Below are 22237 nucleotides of genomic sequence, written 5' to 3'. Positions count from 1 at the left end.
AAATGCAGTGGATCTGTCAAATCTGTTACGCATGAAGGTACAGACCTCTGATGTGAACTTAGAGCAGCTACCTAAATGTTTCTAACAGAAGCTAACCATTTCCAATATGTAACGCAGCACAAAAATAAATCTTTTTTTTTTTTTTTTTTTTTTTTTTAGGGGAGCTTATTAAGTTTCATGAAACATTAAGTTGGTACACGTACATGTTCCATCAGATGTTAAACATTCTCCTTTTACTGCAAGGGATTTACACACTCGTATACAAAACGGGATGACCAAGCCATAGGCACGATTTGTAAAAGGTAAGCTCAGACATCAGTAAGACTTTCAAGAATATCACAAACTATTTCCCATAAAAGCAATTGTTCCAGGATGGTCCCAGTATCTAGATGTTTACTGCAGTACTTTTGCGACCTAGTAAGTGTTCAGAGAAGTCTATACAACTATTTCAGCCAAGCCTGAAGGGAGGCAGAGGGGAGACACCTTTACATATGGCAGAGTCCTTAAAGAATTGGGCTTCCTTTAAAACTGGTGGAGTCTTTCTTCCTTTGAACTGAAAATAAAGATACCAGTTCTGGTGCAGTAGCTGTGCTACCAGCTCCTGTATTAGTTACAGGAGAACTAAATACCAACATTCCATCTCCCAGATTATAACATCCTTATTTATATTCATATGACTGAACAAAACTAAAAATAATATTTCACCACCTTTGAATATATTTCAATTTAGTATCTACAAAGAGAGAGAAATTCTAACATTCCTGTAAATGTGAAGGAGTAATGCTGTCTTGGTTCTTGCCAGAGTATTGATTTTTCATATATCTACATGAAAATCACTGTGTAAGCTTTTCATGTAGCAGTACCTTTCTTAGTAGTATTTCAAAAGGCTTTGTTTCTTTTGATACAGCTTGAAAACAATCCTGCAAATACTGAAGAAATTAATGACTTTAACATCCTTTTTTCCCCTTCTCTACCTCAAAACATAACACTGAAATCAGTATTTTGGTAGTAGTGAACTCCACAAAGTGCTTTTTCCTAAAGGAACTTTCTGCTTGTAATATTTAGATTAATTTTCTATTGAGATTGTTTCATTGTCCACTAACGTTAACTTCATCTATTTCTTTGTCAATGAGAGCATCTTCTAGGTTAGGACAAACATGGCTTTGTTCACCTTTACCCAACACAATATGAATTTGGAAGCACCAAGAATTAACTTCCACAGAACACAGAAGTATCCCAAATACACATCAGGGTTAACCTACAAACAGCTTCCAAGGTTCTCCTGCAAAAAACTCGTAAGCATCTACCAGCCATACAGACAAGGGTGCTGATGAAATAGTATTTGAGATGGGCCACACAGAACACAGTAACACAGTGAAAAACCCCACGTATCCAAGATGTAGTGGTCAAAGCCCTTCCCTTACTAGAGGTGTCATAGGATTTATAATGCTTCAGCAGAATAAAGGATTTTTTCAAATAGGGTTTTGTCCCAAAGACTCCCAAACGTTGTATATTGCACAGTACTCAGTTTAATCAAGTCAAAGATGAATTATCAATCAGACCTTACTGGGATTTGGATCCTTTGTACCAGAAAGTCTAGAATTTCAAACACGAGCCTTGGGTAACTAAACATGAATCCAACTTAGAATAACAAACTCAATGCAGATGACTGTATCCAGCTTTAACATACATTTTTCCATGTCAACTAAAACTGCAAAGAGTAAAGGAGGGTGTACGTAACTGTTGCCCCACAGCGATCATTATGGTGTCCTTTCATTTTCAGATGCAAAGTGTCACATATAGAAATGTTGGTTTTAATTTCCAAGCTGTACTGTCTTACACAATTATATGTTCCTTATAAAATGAGCAAAGAATTATACCTTGGTCAGATATCTCACAGGGCACTCTCAGAAATAATTGCCTGCTGCAATTAACCTTTTTGGCATGAAGTCTAGACTTCTTCATGCTTTACTCTAATTCAGTGCCTTCTACTTTTGTTATTCACCACCAGCTTCTCTGAACCCAGCAATGTCAAGGGGTCAACAATTACATTGTTCAGAATACAGCATGAAAGTAAGAGTGACCCTGTATCATATCTTCATTTTTCCCCTTTGATCATCCCTTTATTTGACTGTATTTCAGTAAATTATCCATGTAGTTTTTATTTTGACAGCTCTCTTTACAGCAGTAAAACAAAATGTGTGCATTGCAAATGGCAAAGATTCAAATTTCAGCTATGTTTATCCAAAATAGCACTGAACTGCTTCTGTACTTATGCTATACTGCCTACAGCCTTACGGAAGGGGAGACAGATGGGATGAATTTAGCAGGGAAACAGCTGTGGCTTGAAGAAGAGACAAGCAAAAGTTTTGCTATCAGGCTTCATTATGTATCAAGGTACCAGTAAAATGTGTATCCGTAAGGCAGCCAAAAAAGTGTTTTTCATTTGACTAGTGATAATTACCTTTTCTCAACAGCTGACAATGTTCTAAGCAGCATTAAATAGGTATAATAATTAAGCAATAAGATAAGACAGACAGTGCCTTGCTGGGGATTATTGCTTGCCTCGGGTGTGTTGTGAGGCACAAAGCTGAAGGGTAAGTGACTTCAGCCACCCGAGAAATGTAATAATCCCCCAGAAATGCACTGCCTGGAGTGTCTTCTTGCTATTAAAAATGGAAATTTAAAAAGGACAAAATGTTATACATCTTTCCTGTGGATTTTATTGACACGGGTTAACATTACAGAAAGTCAATGAAGAAATTCCATTTCTGCCCAGGCTAGGAAAGCCCCCTCCCAAGGATATGTATGTCTCTGCTCAGCTTGTTTGTGCATCTTATTCATAAAACTGATTTGGGAAGCAAAAGTATTTGCATCATCTAACACGTGTGCTAAGGCACTGCAGGTTAAAGGAGCCTTCAGGATGGTGAAAGTTAAAGTGCTTTTAAGTCACATGTTTCCAAACATTTATTCTGGGCAAATGTCCATGCTTGGTGTCACTTTACAGACAAGCATTTCTTAAGTTCTGAAACTGTGTGTGTGTGTATATATATATATGCATATATACACATACACACTTTTTAAAAAATATATATAAAAGGTCAGCCAATCAAGTAATCCAAGCAAAGGGGGGGGGGGGGGGGCGGGGGGGGGAAACCAACCCAACCCAAAAACCTGAAAGTTGTTTTTGACTACATGCAAGTCACATAGCTAAAACTAAGGCTAAATCCCCAGCAGTGTGGGAAGTGCTAGTATAGCACTCCAAAAGATTATACCGCTCTACATAAGCGGAGAAAAGATTACTGTAATTTCAGCCATGCTACTGAGACAACCTTTTGAAACTGGAGACCTGGAAGTATTTAGCAACTTTAACTTGAATCAAATCAGAATTCTAAAGACCGTTCAGGATCAAGTCCCAAGTAATGAGATATGGTATCTGGGACAGGGATGTATTTCCATATATGTAACTAAAGGTTGTCTGTCTGAGGTTAAAAAGAACTTAAAAAAATTAAAAGTATCTAATTTCCCCTTTCCCTCCATATATGAATTTACTGTTTACAAAAAACAAGTTAAACAGAGCTTAATCTTTTACTCTTTTCCTTCATACTTTCCATCGTCACTATTTTATTTCAGAACAAAACTGAAAGCCCTGAGCACAAATAATGCTGTCTTGAGTACACTAGAAATGCAGATGCTAAGTAGGTCTTATCACACTGTCCTTCCTTATAGCCACTTCCATAATCTCTATTTCATGGCAACTTCTACAATTAGCAGTTGAGGGATAACATATTTAAGATAACTAGTATAGTGCCTGTTACTATTAGACTACTACTGATAAGCAGAATTGCAAGGCACAATAAACTTTTTAGCATTTAATTTTTTAGGATGGCAACTTTTTTGGAGTGCCCTCAGAAACTGATAATGGATATGACTAGAGCTCCAGAAAAAAATGATAGTTAAGTTAGACAAGAAATAGGCAAAAGAAGATTCTATCTGTGTTTTAGAGAACAAAACCACTGGAAAACGAAGTCTTCAGTCTTATAATGCATAAACAGCAGCACTTCCAATTAGTTTGAAAGACGGAAAACAAAAAGCATGAAGGCAAAAAACATACACCTTTAAGTGCAATGTTAGTTATGGAACTGCTGGCACAAGACACATCAGGGCTTAACACTCAAAAGACTTAAAAGCAGGTTAATTTTATTTAGAGAGAAAGAGAGCATCTACAATCGCACCAACTTCTGCAGGAGCAGGACTGGACCCTGCGGAAGCAATCAAAACACTGAAGTTATCAGGAAAAAGCAGCCTTCCAACAGCCTTGCAAAAAATCTACTCGCTCATTATATTAAACATAAATCGTCATTAGTTTTGGGTCTCCTTCTCTTTGTAACAATAACCTTGAAAGCCAGCAGGTGCACAGATTTTGCTTCAGAGCTGGTCAATTTTCATGACACACTTACAAAGCTGTTCAAATGTTACTCATCGGTCTTCATTTTCAGGCCCCCACTACAGGGGAGTGGAAGGTTTTAAAACACCTTAATCTGAAAATTTCCGTTGTACACACAGATCAAAACTGGAAGGAAATCTGCTACTCCTTAAAGTATTTTGCCAAATGAGTTAATAGTCAGATTGTCAGATTTTACTATTATTGTGAGTACATTTAAGGCTCAATAGGAAGATCCCAATTACCGTTAAATATCCCAACTAGGTATTTGCTGCTAACTACTGCATAGTGTTAGTCGCACAGTGCCTATTTGAAACCATTTATTTATTTATTTTAATGTTCTGACATATCACAAGGATATCACAGAAACACAGTACAGAAAAATGAACTTTAAAAATGCAGATGCAACACAATATGGAAGAAAGAAAACAGGGATTTAAACAATTTCATATTTTAGATGGACTAAACAATCAAGACTTGCTAAAGATTGTTAAATGGTGCATACTTCTAGGAGGAACACGGGGAGGGTTGTCCTTCACAGTTTGTACTACATTAGAAAGGCTATTATCCTGGGTAGAAGCCCTTACTCTTGTAGCTCTGGATACAATTTAGCAGATAACTTCAACTGTGACATGCTCTTCGGTGCTATTTCTTGCCATTAAACATCTACATTTTTATGAACAATCCAGTAAAGAAGCACTTTGATCTAGCCTGCTCACTTTTTATTCCGTATCTCTGGGGAAGTGGTGAGGAAGCCTGGTCTATGACTACTACATGGACCAGAGGTGCCACTACCAGGAACTGCAGTCAAAGTGTTTCAAAGAAGATACAGTGGTGGTGAAGGGGTGATCGGTGGATTAACACAAGAAGAATCATATATCACCACCAGAAGCAACCTCCAACCAAAATTATCATGTTTGTAGCAAATGTGGGAAAATAAAATGGGCACACTGTTGTCCAACGATGCACATCTTTTTTAGCATCAGTGTTACGATCTCCAGAGGGCCAAGCATTTCTAGATCTTGCCATATCAAGAACAGTCTGGGCTGAGCTGTCAAAGACATCACCTTTATCCACCTCCATTTTAGAGGAGAGAATCAAGAATTCTTCGTTAATGCTAAATTAACATTTAAATTTGAAAACCAACAACTGTGCTGACAACAGAAAGTAACAAGAACAGCCTGGAACCTTATGTTGTGCTGTTTTATGTCACACATATTTCAGGGCTTTTTACATTCCTGGTAGACAAGCACACAAGCTTACTATTAGTGAGCTGAAGGCTTTGACTCCCCGAAGTTGATGGCATGAATAAGAACTATCGCCGTGTCTGTTTTGGAGAAGGCAGAGTACATCAAAGCAGTAGAAGATATTCTCCGGAGTGGACAGTTACCAGACTCTTAGCAGAGGGGGTGTTAGTCAGAGTGCTGATAGCTGGTCAACACAGAAGCAAGAAAACCTGGCTGTCTTGCCACCTAGCCTTTCTTTGAGGCATCGACTATTCCCCAGTTTATTGCATCACTTTCCCAGACGTTATTCTCCAATTTTTAATAAAAAACAATAAAATTGTGGTGGCCAGCTGTCTTAACCTGAAATGTGAACACAGATGCTGTTACTTTACCCTCTACACCTTCTTCCTCGACTATATTGTTATGCAACTAGAACAGACAGCATTAACTAATCCCTTCAAAGAAGGTAATTCAGGCAATTACCAGCCCATTAACCTGACTTCAGACATGAAAAGCCTACAACAAATTCTGAACGAAAAAGAATATATAAGGACTTGAAGGTAAATGGAAAACATGACAAACTGAAACATAAGTTAGACCAAGCAGATTCTTTCATGTGAATTCTAAATTCTTTGAAAGCTGATTCTCTGATAAAGGGAATGCAATAAATCTTACCTACATTAACTTCAGCCAAACATTAAATATCATGCTGCATCAGCACTTGTTAACTAAGCTGTTACTGAAAAGTAACCGCCTAAAATAAAGAGCACAGCCAAGAGGAACAATTGAAGGTGAGGAAGAATTATAAGCAGATTTCTTGGAGTTTAAACAGATTTTTGAATAATTTGAATTATGACTCAGCACAAAAAGTAGGAGTGGGCTGAAAAATTTAAGAGATGTCATCAACTTAGAGAAGGTCTGGGATACTGCACAGAAAGAAATGGATGACTCAGAAAACTGGAACAGCAGATATGGGGTGGAATTTTATGATGCAAAGTCTTATACCAGGGACCTAACACATTCTCAGTTCATAGCAAAAGGCTCTGCTAACAACTTGAATTTACTTGGGAGGAAGAGGTCACGGATTCATTTCTTGGATAGAGAAGGATTATCAGCTGCCAATATTATGCAGCTGTCAAAAAGGCAAACGTGATCGTAGGATCCATCACTCAAGGAATTTCCAGTAAATACATTAATCCATCATCTGAGATGTTCATATGCCCTCATTCAAAACCCTGTAGACAGTTCTGATTGCCTATATTCAAAACAGATCAACAATCAGAAAACTGAGGGGTTTGGAGAGCTTACTGCAAAAAAAGGACAAAAGAGGAAAGCTTTACTTATTAATCAGACATAGGACTGATTAGACACAATCATTGTCTATAATTATCTGCATTGTCAGTGCAGGTAAAATAAAAGCAGAACAGAAGAACTACTTACCCCAATTTTGGCTCAAAGACAAGTAGGTACAAGCCGAACACAAATAAATTCAAACCAAAAATAAGAAGGATCCCAATCAGAAGATCAGTGGTACTGGGAACAGTTGTCCAAATTGGAGCAGCAAGGCCTAATGATTTTTACAAAGGAGCTCAATACATTCTCAAAGGGGAATAAAAAAAATATAAACCCCTTCTCTCTCCCTCTCTCTCTATATATGTATATATGTTATATACACCTACACTTAGTGATAGCTGCAGTAAAGGAAAAAAGTACTCCGTGACCTAGAATACATCTTACAGAACATTATTAAGTTCCCTAAGCATCTACCTGAAAATTGGATGTGACATTTCCTTCTGCTTGTCATTTCCTTCTTCAGAAGGCTAGCAACCTATTTCCATACTACTCTGCTTCATTTTCTGAAGACTCTGTATTTCACTCTTAGTACATTTTCAAGTTTCCTAACAACTAAGGTAATTTTTGCTTTGTGTGTCTACTGTTCAAGTAGTTGGGGAATAGATCTTTAAAAACAGTATTTGGGGGCTTGTATAATCTTATGCCACTTACTAACTATTTAGACTGGGAATATTATATACATAACAACATTAATAGTATACATTTTTATATATACAATATATAGAGACATATATTTAAAATGAGAGAGGGGAAAAAAGACAGACAAACATATACGCAGTAAGTAGACAAATAATGAACTGGAGAAGAAGAGGGAAGGGGAGATTTTGAACATCCAGTTTCTATTCCAGAGCATGTGAACTGTGTGCAAACACCTGAACATTAAACAAAAGCCAAATACACTTTAAGACTCTGTCAGGATTTGCAACAAATATACACATGTGTGGATGTTTACACATCATCCATTGATTAGTTCCTAATAGTACTTCTCCGGAGTGTGTATTTCTCAACCTAAACTGTGAGTCTATTAAATAGTAATAAAAAATTAAGTAATACTGGTAACCCCAAATTCTGGACAGAGCTGAGAGCTTTATCTGGCTGCACCGCAATGCTGCACATAGTGACCACAAAGCTTGTTACGACTCCGTGCATGGCAGGCTACACAAACCAGCCTGTCTCTAGATTGTTACAGCAATCCTGTTACAGCGAAACCACACCAGAGGTATGTGGGTATCAATAACGATGCTCAGGAAAAAGTGGAGCATATTGCTCTTTCAACATTGAGGCAATTTTTATATCAAAGTAGTTACGGGCACTACATACGATAATCTCTATCTTCAATATAAAAATGAATGCATATTAAACTAAAATAAACCACAACATAGTGCATTTTCAGTCTATAATTGCATTTTCCAAATAGATGGTTAGTTTAGTAAAAAGATAGTAACAATTGCCTCACTGTTACTTAAAAAAATACTACCCTATCAGTACAATAAAAATAAGGAAGACAATATATTCAACAAAGAACAAACTGGACTGGAAAACAGTAAAGGTCTTTTAGGCAGTGATCAAAACGAAGTTCTTCCACACATCATTATTTCTTGAAAACAGACACAAAAAATGTACAAGAACTTTAGACAGAAAATGAAAAATTTTAAATGCAAACTGATTGCTCCAGTTTTCAAGAAATAATTTTAACCAATTGTTCTACTGAAGATTTGCCAAAGAAATCCAAGATCTCTATTCAGAAGCGTAACAGTGAGAGCAAATGAGCTATTGTGATTTTATGTATCAGTTACTTGAAACTGCTGGTATATCCTCAATATATATATATATGTCTTAATTCTCATATATATGTGTTCTCTCATGCATACCTGATCTCTACACTATCACTTAGTAAAACCAACAGCAAGTAAATGTAATGGTGGGAAAAACCTTTAAAATCATTGTCCAACTAAATATCCCATTTTCTCTTTAAGCCCTTGAGTGGTCCATTTAAGAATCCGTTTTAGCTCCTTTTCCAGATAAGCTTATCCGTAAGAAGCATGGATTTTCCCATAGGTAGAAAACAAATATAATTTGTCACATGTTGTGCTATACAGACATTTCTGCACAGTTGCTGCACTACACTAGCATGTCTGAAGGGGAAGACACCCCAGGTAGTTGGCTGCAGACACATCTCAGCAACATGGCATGTAGTTACAATTTGACACATATAGTCTTTATAAATCCAATGTCTATGAAGTCAAACAAATCTCCTTCTTATTTATAGTAACAGGCAAGAGCAGATCTCTGCCGTCTTGTTACACAGATGGTTGTAACATTTTTATAGTTAACTTACAACCACTGATGCCTGAGGAATAGACACACATCTGCCCCAAACTGCCAGTCCTGTAGGCTCTTCTTTTTAACTTTAGCTACCAAAAATAGAATTAAAATACATGTAACATTGTCACCCCCAAAAAGCTACTACAACAAAAAGCCCCATAAACATTTACATAAAATGTATTATTATTGTTAATGTTACACAGATTGGACAGTGATCGCACACACATTACAGGAAAAATAGCAGTAATACCAACCCTAATCACCAAACCTGAAGTTTTAGAGAAAACTCATAGCCCCAGATCCCATATACTGATCTTAGTTTGGAAAAACGTTTGCAAAAACCTATTTAGAAGTTTCTAAATTTAAGTTTTATTAAAAAGATTCCAGAAGAGCCTCATACCTCATACAAGCTATTGTCTATATGCTTTTCTGTGCTGCTTGATAAAAAGTAAAGGCATGTCCGTCTCGTTTTGAAAAAAGGCAGGCAATTGCCTAGGATTTTCTTCTGCTTGAAGACACTGCTCCATATTTGCTGTATTTCCACACATCATCTGGGTATTTAACAGGAAATGTACACAGAAAAGAGCTCGCTATATTAAGTTAAATGCTTCCCATTTTGGACCCTGGCTGTCCACAGCAGAAATTCTCTAAGTGGATGACTTACAATCTAATGCTTGCTTTATTCAGAAGAACAGATGCAGAAAAGCAAAGCCATAACTGAACCTGGTACCTACAAGAGCTGTTAACTAAGTTCAGTGAAAGCTTAAATAGCATGATGAAATCCTGACCCATGGCAGCTTGGGAAAATTTTATGTATTCATAAATATGTTCCATCAATAATAGACCTGGGCAGATTCTTGCCTTTTTCTTCTTGATCCCCAAACTGGAAGAGAATAAAGCTTGCGAGAAAGTGGATCTGCATTTACAGAACTGGTCTAACTACAGAGGTGAAAACACATGCCTTCAAATTCAGTTTGAAAACAGATAAAGGAGAGGATGAACCAACATTATGCATGCAGTTATGCAATTAATTTGATTTTGGATTTTCCCTCCTCTGGAACCTATTTATTTTTTTGTGGAGTGCAACACAGGAAAGAAACCAGAAAGGTAGTTTAACCTTTTATTTTTGCTACATATTCTTTTTATTCTTGGGTAGTTTCTATCTTTATAGCTGCCTTATAAGAAATTCTGTACTTTCTGCTAGTTGATAACTTCTACCCTGAACATGTACCTACAGAATGGGGATCTGAAGAATAATAAAATTTGCTTTGAGGTTGAAAATTTATACCAATGTGTTCTTTGCCACATAACAGACAAGAATTTCTTTCTCCAAGATTCAGATCCATAAAGTCACACATGCTGACCAGCATACTTCTAGTGGCCCGTCAGTGACCCTATGTCACATTAATTAATACTTCTGAGATAATCTACTCAGCTAAACACATCATTGTCTAAAATGAAAAGTACACAGCTGCAAAAAAAAATTAAAACCAAATAATATAAAAAAATAATTAAACATACATCTAAAGCAAAGATCCAGAGTGCTGCCAGATCAACAAAATTAAATGAACATCTCTTTATAAGCTCCACTGCAATTCTAACACGTCACCCTAGCCCTTCAAGCCATACATCTTTCAGTTCAAGTATGCCCCAACAGCATGTGACAACTGTATAACTTCAGGTGGACATTACTTCTTTTTGTGCAATATTTCACTGAGCAAAAACACACTGAAAGTGATGGATATTTGCATTACATTGAAAAAGCTGATTCAAAATAGTCTTTAATAACTGCAATTTAAAGTAATCTCTTTCCTTAAAACCTGCATATAGCATTTTGGACTACATTCATTTGCAGCACATACTCAGACAGAAAGATAGGAATGGCGGAGAAAGAGTTATCTTGTTCACTTTCAGGAATGCAACTGTCACAATAGCCAAAACATTGCTGCTCCAAAAGAAATTCTGACTGATCAATTAGATTTTGCTCTTTCCTCAAAGTATCAGGGCCTGCCATATTCTCCTAGGAGAACAGAAGTAGTGACAGAGATTTCCTCTTAAACAAATACCACAATTCCTTGTTATTCAAATGGAAATGTTAGGTCCCCAGTTAAAACAAAATCATTTTGATATAAGAAACTTTGTAAGGAGAGCCAGAATAACAACAGCTAGAAAGTTAGGTATGAAAACACTTTGCGGGACTGTGTTGCAAAAAGACCAGTGCTATTTGTAGCTGCATACAAAGGGGAAACATATTGTGTAAAGAAGTAATCATCCTTAACATATTTTGCTGTGATTATTAGTATCTGAGTGATGGATGAAAATCTGAGGCAAAATGCATTTATTATTATTATTATTATTTGCTCTTCTGCCTTTACTAAATGACATAGTCGGATCTCTAATTTCAAAATCAGCAGAGAAAAATCAGTATTTTTATTTGGTGGAAGTCCTTCAACACTACTATAAGGAACTGGAAGATTTATTTCTTGCAGTAGTTCTAATCCCCTAGATCTGAATACTTCATAGCCAATTTATAGCATTAAGAAACTGACACTGAAAATTTATTACAGTTTTCACATGAAAACTAAAATTAGAACACACTGAATTTTTAAAGCAGTTTATTATATCTGCCTTGTCATTTATTACCTGGATATTAAATGAATATAGTGCAAGATCATGATTAAAAATATGTTAAAAAGAGTCCCCTTTTAAAATGCTGGCAAAGTATACTGGCCATCATTCAAATACCTGATAATCCCTGTCATATTTAAATATGCTAAAATATTAAATGAGACAAATGCTATTACTGTCCTGTTTTCTCTCCTTGTTGTCATTAGAACAGCAGCAGAAGGTAAGGCACTGCCTGCAGCATGACCACTCTGCTTTCAAACCACTTTTCTGTTCTGGATTAATGCTTTCAATCTTTTCTGCTGTATAATCATCGCTGCTGCAGCAGAGAATGAGCAACATATTCAAATAAATCTACTTTATTTGGATCTGACAGTGGAAAAGTTGTCCTAAAAACTTAAAAAATAAGTCTTAAATTCAACTAGATACTAATAATTCTACAGAAGAACTGCTAGGAGGAAAGAAGGGGGCGGGGAGGAAGGAAAAAAAATAGAAAAAAAAAATAGATATTTATTTTTTTTCCTCCTGAAAGTAACCCTGGGTCCTCACTGCATGTCCCCCATATGCTAAGAATCCACCACAAGTAAAGAAACCAACACGGAGGTGAAATAAACAGGAAGATTATGTGGTCACATAGATTAGGGATACAGTTGTAGCATTCTGAGTTTCTTTGTTCTCTGAGCTATAAAAGATGATGACAATCCTGGGTTACAGAAGAACAGGATGAGGTACAGACAGAACTCTGAAAAGGAAAAGGAAAATAGGCGGTCTGGATGACTGAAAAGGATGCACAGAGAGCTTGCAAGAAACAAGCTAACAGGGACAGACAAGAGAATGCAGAGATGGCAGCAAAAACAACAACAACAAATTTAGAAAATCAATAGTTGGAAAAAAACCCCTGAGCATACAAGACTGGCTGCTTCAATACATGCAAGCTCTGTACATATCAGGTGGTCAGTGGTCAAAAAAAGCAATCAGAATTTTTCCCAGCCAGGACTATCTAGTCCCAGTGAAGTTAAACTGCACTTTGCCTTTCTCTGCTGACACGAGGTAGCTTGGCTGGCTGGGTTTGCAGAGTTGCTTCTCACCCTGCTTGATCTTCTGCCTCCCCAGTCATGCCTAAGCTCTTCCCAGTGCCTGTTACACTGCACGTGGCGTGGAAACAGAGAGCGTAAAGGAACTTCTTGGTACCAAAAATGAAAAGTCTCCAGTGATCTTTAAGGACATCTAATCCAAATCACAGCACAATCAGGTGGTCTCAGTCTCACCAGTCTGGGCAGAACGGTCAGTTGGTATTGTGGGATATTTCCCACTGTAAGTTTTGCCTTAGCTGCTCCCAGCAGCTCCAGAGGAAGTCAGGCTAGTGTTGCCTGGGAGCTGGTAATAGTTCCCTGGTTACTAAGGTCTTCAGCAAGATTTGCCTGTTTATCCAAGTTAAATATTAGTGAGAAAGATAACACGGTAAACCCCCAAAATACACCTATTACATGGCATAATGGAATCCACATCTGTACTCTACATTCATATTAGAATATGAATAACCTCCTCTCTCCTCCCCCCCCCCCCCTTTTTTTTTTCTTTTAATATGGTAAGACAATTCATCCAAGTTAGAGCAGAGAACAGCCGAAGCAGCCCACACACATATGTACTAGGCTTAAATTCCTTGGAAGGCTATGTTGTTCAAGCTTTCCTTTTATTTATCCAAAATGGCACAAGCAAAAGATGTTATAAAAAAACTTGACAGAATGCTTGGGGAAGGGGTGGTCATTTTCATAAAGGAAGAATATTACTTTCAAACAACTTAGTGTCGGTTTTATGTTTACACAACAGGTACAGTACAGCAGACCACATACTGACAGATTAACAGGACCTCCTACCTTGACTTCATCCTCTCATGCATTCTCCCATGCTGGATGCATTGTTGGTCCAATTCATCATTCCGTTTCTGCATCTTCTCCAATCTGCCATGAAGATACTCTTTTTCCTGACTAAGCTGGTTGACTTCAGATCTACAAAAGTAAAACACAGTGATGATGGATGTTGTCAGATTTCATCCTGCAGTGTGCCATCAATATGTGGCTTCAGCATTTATAAAATTTCATACATGTATATGTAATGCATAAACAGGCTATTACTAGAACTTACAGAAACAAAACACTGTTTCAAATAATCTTAAGACAAAAGAACACGATGCTGAAGGGTATCTGGTAAATATGCCAATGGCAATCATTCAGTCATAGGTTGGCTATGCTAATTTCAGCCTAATTTAAACAGGCATGTCATTTGGCATTATGCATTGATGTTAAATAAGATCAATAAATGTAAATTCATACTTGTTAAGCAAGAATTTGACCAGCATTTTGAAAACATATTTCAAGTTCTTTATTAGTAAAAGCTAACATCTAGTTTAAAAAATGGCTACTAACAACTTGTTTAACATTTACTGCACTGTTCAGGTTGAACTCCGTAGTGGTACTGTTTTAGAAACTTTATTAACCTAATATGCCCAAAATACTCTTACACAGATTTTAAAAAGCACCAACACCACATTAAGAGGAAAATGAATAGAACCTTAAGAAACAAGGGAAAAACCATACAGGCACACCCTAAGCTACATAAAACTCAGCACAGCCTTTAAGAAAATCAGTCACTTCTAAGCGATTCTTATTCTTCACGGGTGAGCAGAAACACCAGATCCATGAATGACCTGGGACTGCTACTTGCTACATCTCTAACCATCAGCCCATGGAGAAACAGGCATGAGCTGTTTCTTAATATCAGGAAAAGAGCTCAGATTAAATTGTGATAAAATATACATTATGCACTTGTACAGTTTAACTCTTCGGAAAAGGTTAATGAGAACATGTCAGAATCTGCTATACCATCAGAAAGTAAGAATCAAAAGCAAGCAAATTTGTTTTATGGCATCTGCCACTCCAGATCTTGAGGTTAAAAAGCTTCAGATATATCTTTAAATCATAAGCTTAAATATGCTGCAGTTACAGCAGAAAGATACTTTACCTTCCTGGCTGTTACAGAATGCAACAACAACTGACATTCTGAAAAATACAACAAAGTGCAGGGGGGAAGGAATACTCCTCCCTCAAAAACATGTTGTTACACTGACAAGTCAAATCTGGAAATGACAACATAGTCTTTTCATGTTTAAATAGAGAACAATACATGATATCATCTGTGAATCTAAAAGAACTTAGCAAGGGAAACTTTGGAAGAAGACTGTATGTAATTGAATTTAGACAGGGAGTTACAGCTCTATTAAGGAACATCACTGCCAAATACATCAGAATCTGACAAACACATCAGAATTGCACTGATGCATTTGTACATCAAACTTAAATGCACATGAGTTTCCTGGACAGGTACGTAACAGCAGGCAGGATGTTACAGCAAGGTAACTGAAGTCAAATTTTCACACCAATCACTTAACAGAAATACCAGTAACTCTAATGTCAGCATTACCAAAGCAGTGCCAGTCGGACCAAGTGTTATCACACAGCACAAATGCAGCCCGCACTTGATACTGTAAGAAAGTCAATCAGTGGATAAAAGCAAAAGTCCACTGCAGAGCAGCTCAACAGAGACCTGATGTAACAAAGCCCAACCATGCCGTAACATGGTCTAAACTCCGGAGTGCATTCCATTTTTTCCAGCAAAATGCAACAACAGCATTTGTCATGTGGGAATACTGTAGATTATTATGTTGGTAGGGTTTCCCAACTACGGGATCCTGCTCATTTTTCTGGATTTGTATGTGGCTGTCTCATTCACAGCAACAGCAAAAGCAACTTTCAAACTGATACAAATCTCAAAGTTGTAAAAGGACTTAATCTCCAGTACATTTGAAGGTGCCCAAAGTCTTTCTGGAAAGATCAATGGATTCAAACCGACAAAAAACCAAAAAAAACACCCCAAAACCAAAGCAAAACAAAACAAAAAACCCACACTAAAAAAACTTAACACACACAAAAAAAAGCTACTGAAAATTATAATCAATGAAACAAAAGAAGTACTGAATTAATTAAAAACATGAGTAGCATGATCTCTAATCTCTAAAATACAGCCCTAAATGTCTGATGCTTTGAACCATCTTTCATGAATTCTCTTCTCCTTTTGTAATTACAGTTGACCTCAGCAAAAATATTAAAATCATTCCAGTTAAAACACTATTTGCACAATGTCCCTTCCAAGTAAATACATAAGAGTCCGACCACACAGGTCTGAGTATTTCATTACACTGAAATTTTGGAGGACAGCACACATGATGGGAAGAATGTCTATTAAGGTCAATGTTAAAAGGTTCATGTGTGTCAGCATTAAAGAGAGAACACCAGTCTCAATACAAGACTGCACGCCAAGAGCCTTCATTATCACCTGCCAAAGATTCCGTCTGCATCTCTAAATATACCATTCATTCACCTCAGTTTCCAAAGATTAAGATAGTTCAGTTAATTCTATGTGATATTTAAATAACTTCAAAAATTGTTGGGTTAAAAAACCCCACAAACCTAACCATCATTGTAATATGCCTCACCAACTGCACTGAACATGACAGCACATTTGTACTAGGAGTACCAATTCCACCCAGCCGGGGGCAGGACCAGGTCTGTGTAAATGCTCCTGAGTCACAGCTCACAAGCTGCCACAGCAGGGACACGAAGAGAGAGCGGGGCAGGTGCCCAAGTACACAGTCCTGAACTTCAGAGAGAGCCCAGACGTAACGCCAGGGACAGAGGTCAATCTAGAAAAATCTACGCATCAAGTGTTATGTCTGATGGATCCAGAACAACTACAGGAGACAGCATGGACATGCTGATGTTGCTCCACCAGAGCTACTCTGGGTCTGACAGACCAAGTAGTAAGCCATGGTGGACTCAGAAGAAACTGAAGGGTGCAGATGTTATGGAGTGTAGCCATCTGAGATGAACTCTGCATGGAGTTGCTCTTCTGCAGACTCAGGCTGGCCCCACAAGTGGTGTATTCATGTTAATGTATCTCCATGTGCTTCCGAGATCCGATAGACCCAAAAGACTCGTATTGAAATCAGTATTATTTCAAAACTGCACAGCGCAAAGCTACATCATCACATGAAAATGAAAACGAAAAATACATGGTTGTAAGCAGATGGGTAATAGATTTTGCCAAATTTCATTTACCTGTCACTACATCAAAAATAATTGATGCTGACTCGGGAGGACAGGGACAACAACAAAAGAACCCCTCTATACTTCTGGATCCATTCAACTACCAAGAAAGCCTCAACTTCTATCTAAAACCAAATTTAACAACCATTCTTGCTAGAAGAGTCTTGGAAGAAAAATCCCAGGTTCCTGGAAAACATTTAAATACTGGAGGCAAAGAACTAGCAAATGTGAAATAGCCAATATTCAAAGTCAGTCTTAGGATATTTTTAGGATGAGCTGATTTTTGAACGCAAAGGTAGCAAATGCTGCATTTGCTCCTCTGAACTACCTTTGGCACTGCAGTGCTTTTTAAGCACTGCCTTTTCTTACTCTTAAAACCAACTGTTTACTTATACAGCAATTAAATACATGCTCTAAAATACCTTCTACTGACACAGTATTGTTGCATATAATTTTAACGACTGATCCTTCAGACAGACTGTTTCACATCTTTGTATGGCTACCTTCAACAAACATTTCACTCCTGGTATTGAGCGCAATGACTGCAGTCAACCAAACATGGAGAAAAATAGTTCAGCCGGGTGTGTGTTCTTTACTTCAATTAAACTCACACAGTTGGATGCCTACTGTTGCCAAACCAGTAATATAATTTATACATTATAGTCCAAACAGTAAAACTACACTAAAAGTCATTTAACAATATTTATAACACCATAAAATACAGTGTTAAAATATATGAACTGCAATATGTACTAAAATTATAAAATTTGTTTCTCATCATCAGTGATTAAAACCAGGATCATTGCTCTAGCTTCAATACTCACAACCCTGGTGACAGATTAGAATTCAAATCTTAATGATCAATTTACAATTAACAAGATAGAAGTGAAACAAATTAAACCAACCATTATATATAACGAGACCCAATGGACTCCCATTGTTCCCCTTAATTACAAAACGCAAATCACAAATACACAGTGGGTAGTGTTAAGCATTAATCTACAACCTAGAAACTCAGACAGTGACAATCAGAGAGAAAAAAAAAAAAGACCAAAACAACGGAGGAGAAAGCAACAAAGGACTATATTTTTAAACATGCCTATGCATACAAAAAACTTCACAGACACTATCTTCTTTCTGCACAGCTTGAGGGGTTTATAATTTGTCTGACATTGTCTTTCTAAAGCTTTTCTAATCCTGTGTAGGGGCTAGCTCACAAAAATGGTTCAAGTTTACATATAAACAAGAAACTTCAGTTTAGGTTTCTCAAAAAACTTGTATTAAATATAAAAATATCTGTGCAATTCAGAGGTGTGCCACTGGAATTGCGCAAATATGTAGTTGCCACAGATCTGTTTGAAATGCCTCTTATTACAAATGGGCCCTTTACTTCCTATCAAACCACAAAAATTTTATATAAACTTATTCTTGCATCTGTTATTAAAAAGCTTAAGTGTTTTACCAATGGTATTGCCAGTATACAGTTATTTCTTAACCCCAGGGAAACGAAGGCACAAAGATTCTAGAAGTACAGCAAGAAAATACACATCCAGGTCCAAAATTCAGTTTATGATAATGCCAAAAACATAGAAAAAAAACTGGGATAAAAAAAATCCACATAAATAGGGCACACTGCTGCTTCATGATCTGCTTTTATTAATGTACACGAGAACTAAGTTACAAAACCTTCCAGAAATGATTCCTATTTTTCAGAAGGCAAAGCTCCACCACTCTATCCCAGAATTGTAGTTTTAGCCTACATCCAGTGACAATGAGGATGAAGATTGCCTTTCGGAGAGATGCTACTGAAAGAGATACACTGATCATGCACTTCTAACTTTGCCCAGATCATTTTCTGCATCTGATCTCCAGATCACATACTTTTTAGAAGCCATCTTTTCATTTCCCATTTTCCACCATCTCCAGTTCCACCTTTCTGTTCTCATTTCCACATGCTTTTCTTTGTCCCTACCGATTTCTCCATTCACTGCAGCAGCTCCCACTCCAAAGAAGGCAAGCTCAAGCTATTTTAGGGCCACTTCTGAGAATGAGAACCGCTTTCATACATTCTTCCATACTGTTTCTTGCACAAAATATACCACTTTCTGGAGACCCAAGAGGGCTCCTTTTCCTTTTTTCAGGTTCTTGACATAGTCAGTTAATGCTGCTAGGTGGAAAAACACTTGGCAATCTCTGGTATTTATTTTCAGAGAATAATGTGTTTTCACAGTATGTTTTCTGTCTTTCCTTCATCCTTTTACAGTTACTAGTCTGTGACTGTGAGCTCTAGCAACAAAGTCTGTGTGCATTTTTATTGCTGGAATAATAATACGATTTGAATCTATTTAGATTTTGTATTACTTTAGCAGAGAGAGAGAAATGCTGTTTGTTTCTCCCTCAAGTACCCATCTCAACACTTGCAAGGGAAGATGGATTACATTTCCTCAAGTTTCTCATTTTTTCCCCAAACACTCTGGATGGGATTCATCCCCCAACTTCAGCCACTTAACAGCTAGTCAACACTTTATATTCAGTGGAAAGTAGGATGGGCAGTGGAGGCAGTACCTGTGGGAAGCATCATCTATTTTTTTATATATGTATGTCTGTCATCTACTTATATCATTCCCCTTTGACCATTCCCAGAAACAGGATACTGGGATAAATGAGCTCTCTCCCCGAGTGAGTGTTGCCCCTGTTATGTTACCTCAGCAGGATGATTAAATCCGCCCAGCAGAAGAATCATATCTTGAAAACCAATTTTATCTTTCCTGAGTGTTTTCTTTACTTCACGTAAGCCATGTGAGATGAATCCTAGCCTTAACTACCAAATTCACTTTGCACAAAATCAGAAGTTGCAGAATGCCAACTCACCAGTTAAGTCCTGTTTATTATATTGAATATGAACCCTGCAGAAAGTTTCAACACTTACAAATGGAAAATCAAATGATTTACTGCTACAGACCTACAAAATTCATAATCTTCTTTTTTCCAGGATAGTCCTGTCCTATAGAACTTTTAAATGGATACCTTTACACTTTTGTATTTATTTAAACCAGTTATAGCTTCCAGGTTTTATTCTAATCCTGAGTTTTTAATGGCTTTGTATCTAGACCTGCTATTGATTTTAACAGGAGCACCACACAGGCGGCAGCAGAATCAGCTTAAATAACAAGCAAATTTGACGACAATTATGTCAGAGATAATTATTCAGTGTGTACTATTGTGAATGGAGCTTTAAGTAAATAATTAAACCAACAGACTACAGTTTTGAGAACTTCAAATATTTAGTATTTTTCTTATAAGTTCAGATAGACTTGAATTGTATCTCTGTTAACAATTTCCCACTCTTCATATTAAGAATATGAACATCAGGAAGAAAACAGAATGCAATTTTTACTTTGGAATTGTCTAAGAAATTTGAAGTAATAGACAGAAACATAATGTGAAAAGCTGAAAATTAGAATTACCCTGGATAAAAATCCATTCCTTTTTCTTAAGTGGCATATATTATATTGGGATGTTGTGTCATGCCCAGGACAAGATTAATAATAATAAATATTAAAATACAAATAAAAAGAAAGAAGCATGTCCTAGTAATAAAAGGGACAGGATGAGAAACATATACTAACCTGTATTTTTCTGACATTTGTTCCAACTTCCTTGCCAACATACAACATTCTTCTTTTAATTTTGCTATGAATTTGTTCTGGGAGGTCAGCAATGAATCCTGTTCATTTACTAGAAATTATAAAATTATAAAACTCGAAATTTATTTTACAATTATAAAAAGTTATATATAATTTAGAAACAATTTTATTTATTATTAATTTCTTTCCTCTAGATCCTTCTGGTTTTGGTATGATTATCAAACTTCAGCTACTTGGACATGGAATTATGATATCATCGTTCACCAAATAAAGGCTTAATGTCAGAACAAGCTAACCTAAAGCATTATAGCGATGTTGCCACTGAATCGGGTCTTTATGAGAAGAATCATCATAAAGACTACGTATTTAATCTGGTGGTTTTGCTTTTCAGCTGGAAGTTCATTGACATTTCTGGGAGGAATGAAATTGGCAAGCCATGCCTTAGCAGCCTTTTGCTTGCTCAACTGGTGCAGAGGATACACTGGCAACACAAACACTTACACTGTAGACTCATTTAATTCTATCCTAAAAAAGCAGTTCTTTTATTTACTGGGTCCTTTATTTACTATGATTCATGTATTTTTTTCTCTTTAATGGTAAGATATAGACTTATTGTCCAGTGAGAGCTGCAGTGAAACCATTTTATAAATTAATTTTCAGTTACCCTTCAATCTGGGCTGCACAAAAACTTGTGACCTAGAAATCAAGCAAATTTATTGTTTCAAAAGGAAGATATTGCAAAATTATGTTTCTGGATTTCTGCTTTTAAAATCAGAGAGATCACTGTTACCCACATTTCTTGTATGTGTGTAGGGTCATAATACACAAGGATTTCTTTATGTACACAATAAATTACTATCATTTTCAACTCTTCCTAATCCTACTAGAGATATAGAAAACCAAACTCAGTCTTGGTGTTGTTTAATTTTTGTATACTGGGACAATTTATGCACTGGGAGGGTAAATTACACATCTCTTGTGCAAAATTATACTGGTCATATGCAGATGTGCTGGCTGGAGTAGGGAAAAATTATTCTGAGAGCTTCTTTTCTTTTCCTGCTGTGTAGACAGCAGCCATAATGTAGCTGTCTGCATTCCCTGCACACACGGAAAGGTCCTCTAGTACTGTGATAACGCTGCAAAAAAAGGCAGAAGATCAGACAGGAGATTTAAATGTACCTGCAACCTCAGGTATTATGTGACACTGCTTAGAATTAATACACGCTACATAATTTTTCTAAAGGTATTGTAGGACTGGTGGGTAATGATGGCATTTTATTAAATGCATGAATATACCATGTTCCGTAAGAGCTGAAGCTCCTCCTCCTTTCCATGCTCAAGGGTTAGAGATTTCCTCTCTAAACACTCCTTTTTTGGTTTATAATATGAACCTTTATTAATGTTGTTGGCATAGTAGTTCACAATAACAAAAGGCTTTTTTTGTTTGTTTGGAAA

At 36.8% G+C, this 22237-nt stretch overlaps 1 protein-coding gene across 4 annotated transcripts in view; it reads right to left on the bottom strand.

Annotated features, from left to right (window-relative positions):
• SDCCAG8 (SHH signaling and ciliogenesis regulator SDCCAG8) overlaps positions 1–22237 on the bottom strand; it is a 116388-nt gene that overhangs the window by 28371 nt on the left and 65780 nt on the right. For 3 of the 4 annotated variants that reach the window (XM_056344198.1, XM_056344199.1, XM_056344201.1), the window contains 2 exons: positions 20765–20873; positions 13851–13982 (listed from right to left, as the gene is read on the bottom strand). In XM_056344198.1, the coding sequence (XP_056200173.1) occupies positions 13851–13982; positions 20765–20873 (241 nt within the window). The remainder of the gene's footprint in view (positions 1–13850; positions 13983–20764; positions 20874–22237) is intronic. The other variant, XM_056344200.1, reaches the window with a different exon arrangement.

This window comes from Falco biarmicus, chromosome 6, assembly GCF_023638135.1.
Source record: "Falco biarmicus isolate bFalBia1 chromosome 6, bFalBia1.pri, whole genome shotgun sequence".
NCBI classification, from domain to species: domain Eukaryota; kingdom Metazoa; phylum Chordata; class Aves; order Falconiformes; family Falconidae; genus Falco; species Falco biarmicus.
The sequence above is the reverse complement of the archived record's forward strand: the minus strand, read 5'-3'. Positions and strand labels throughout refer to the sequence as shown.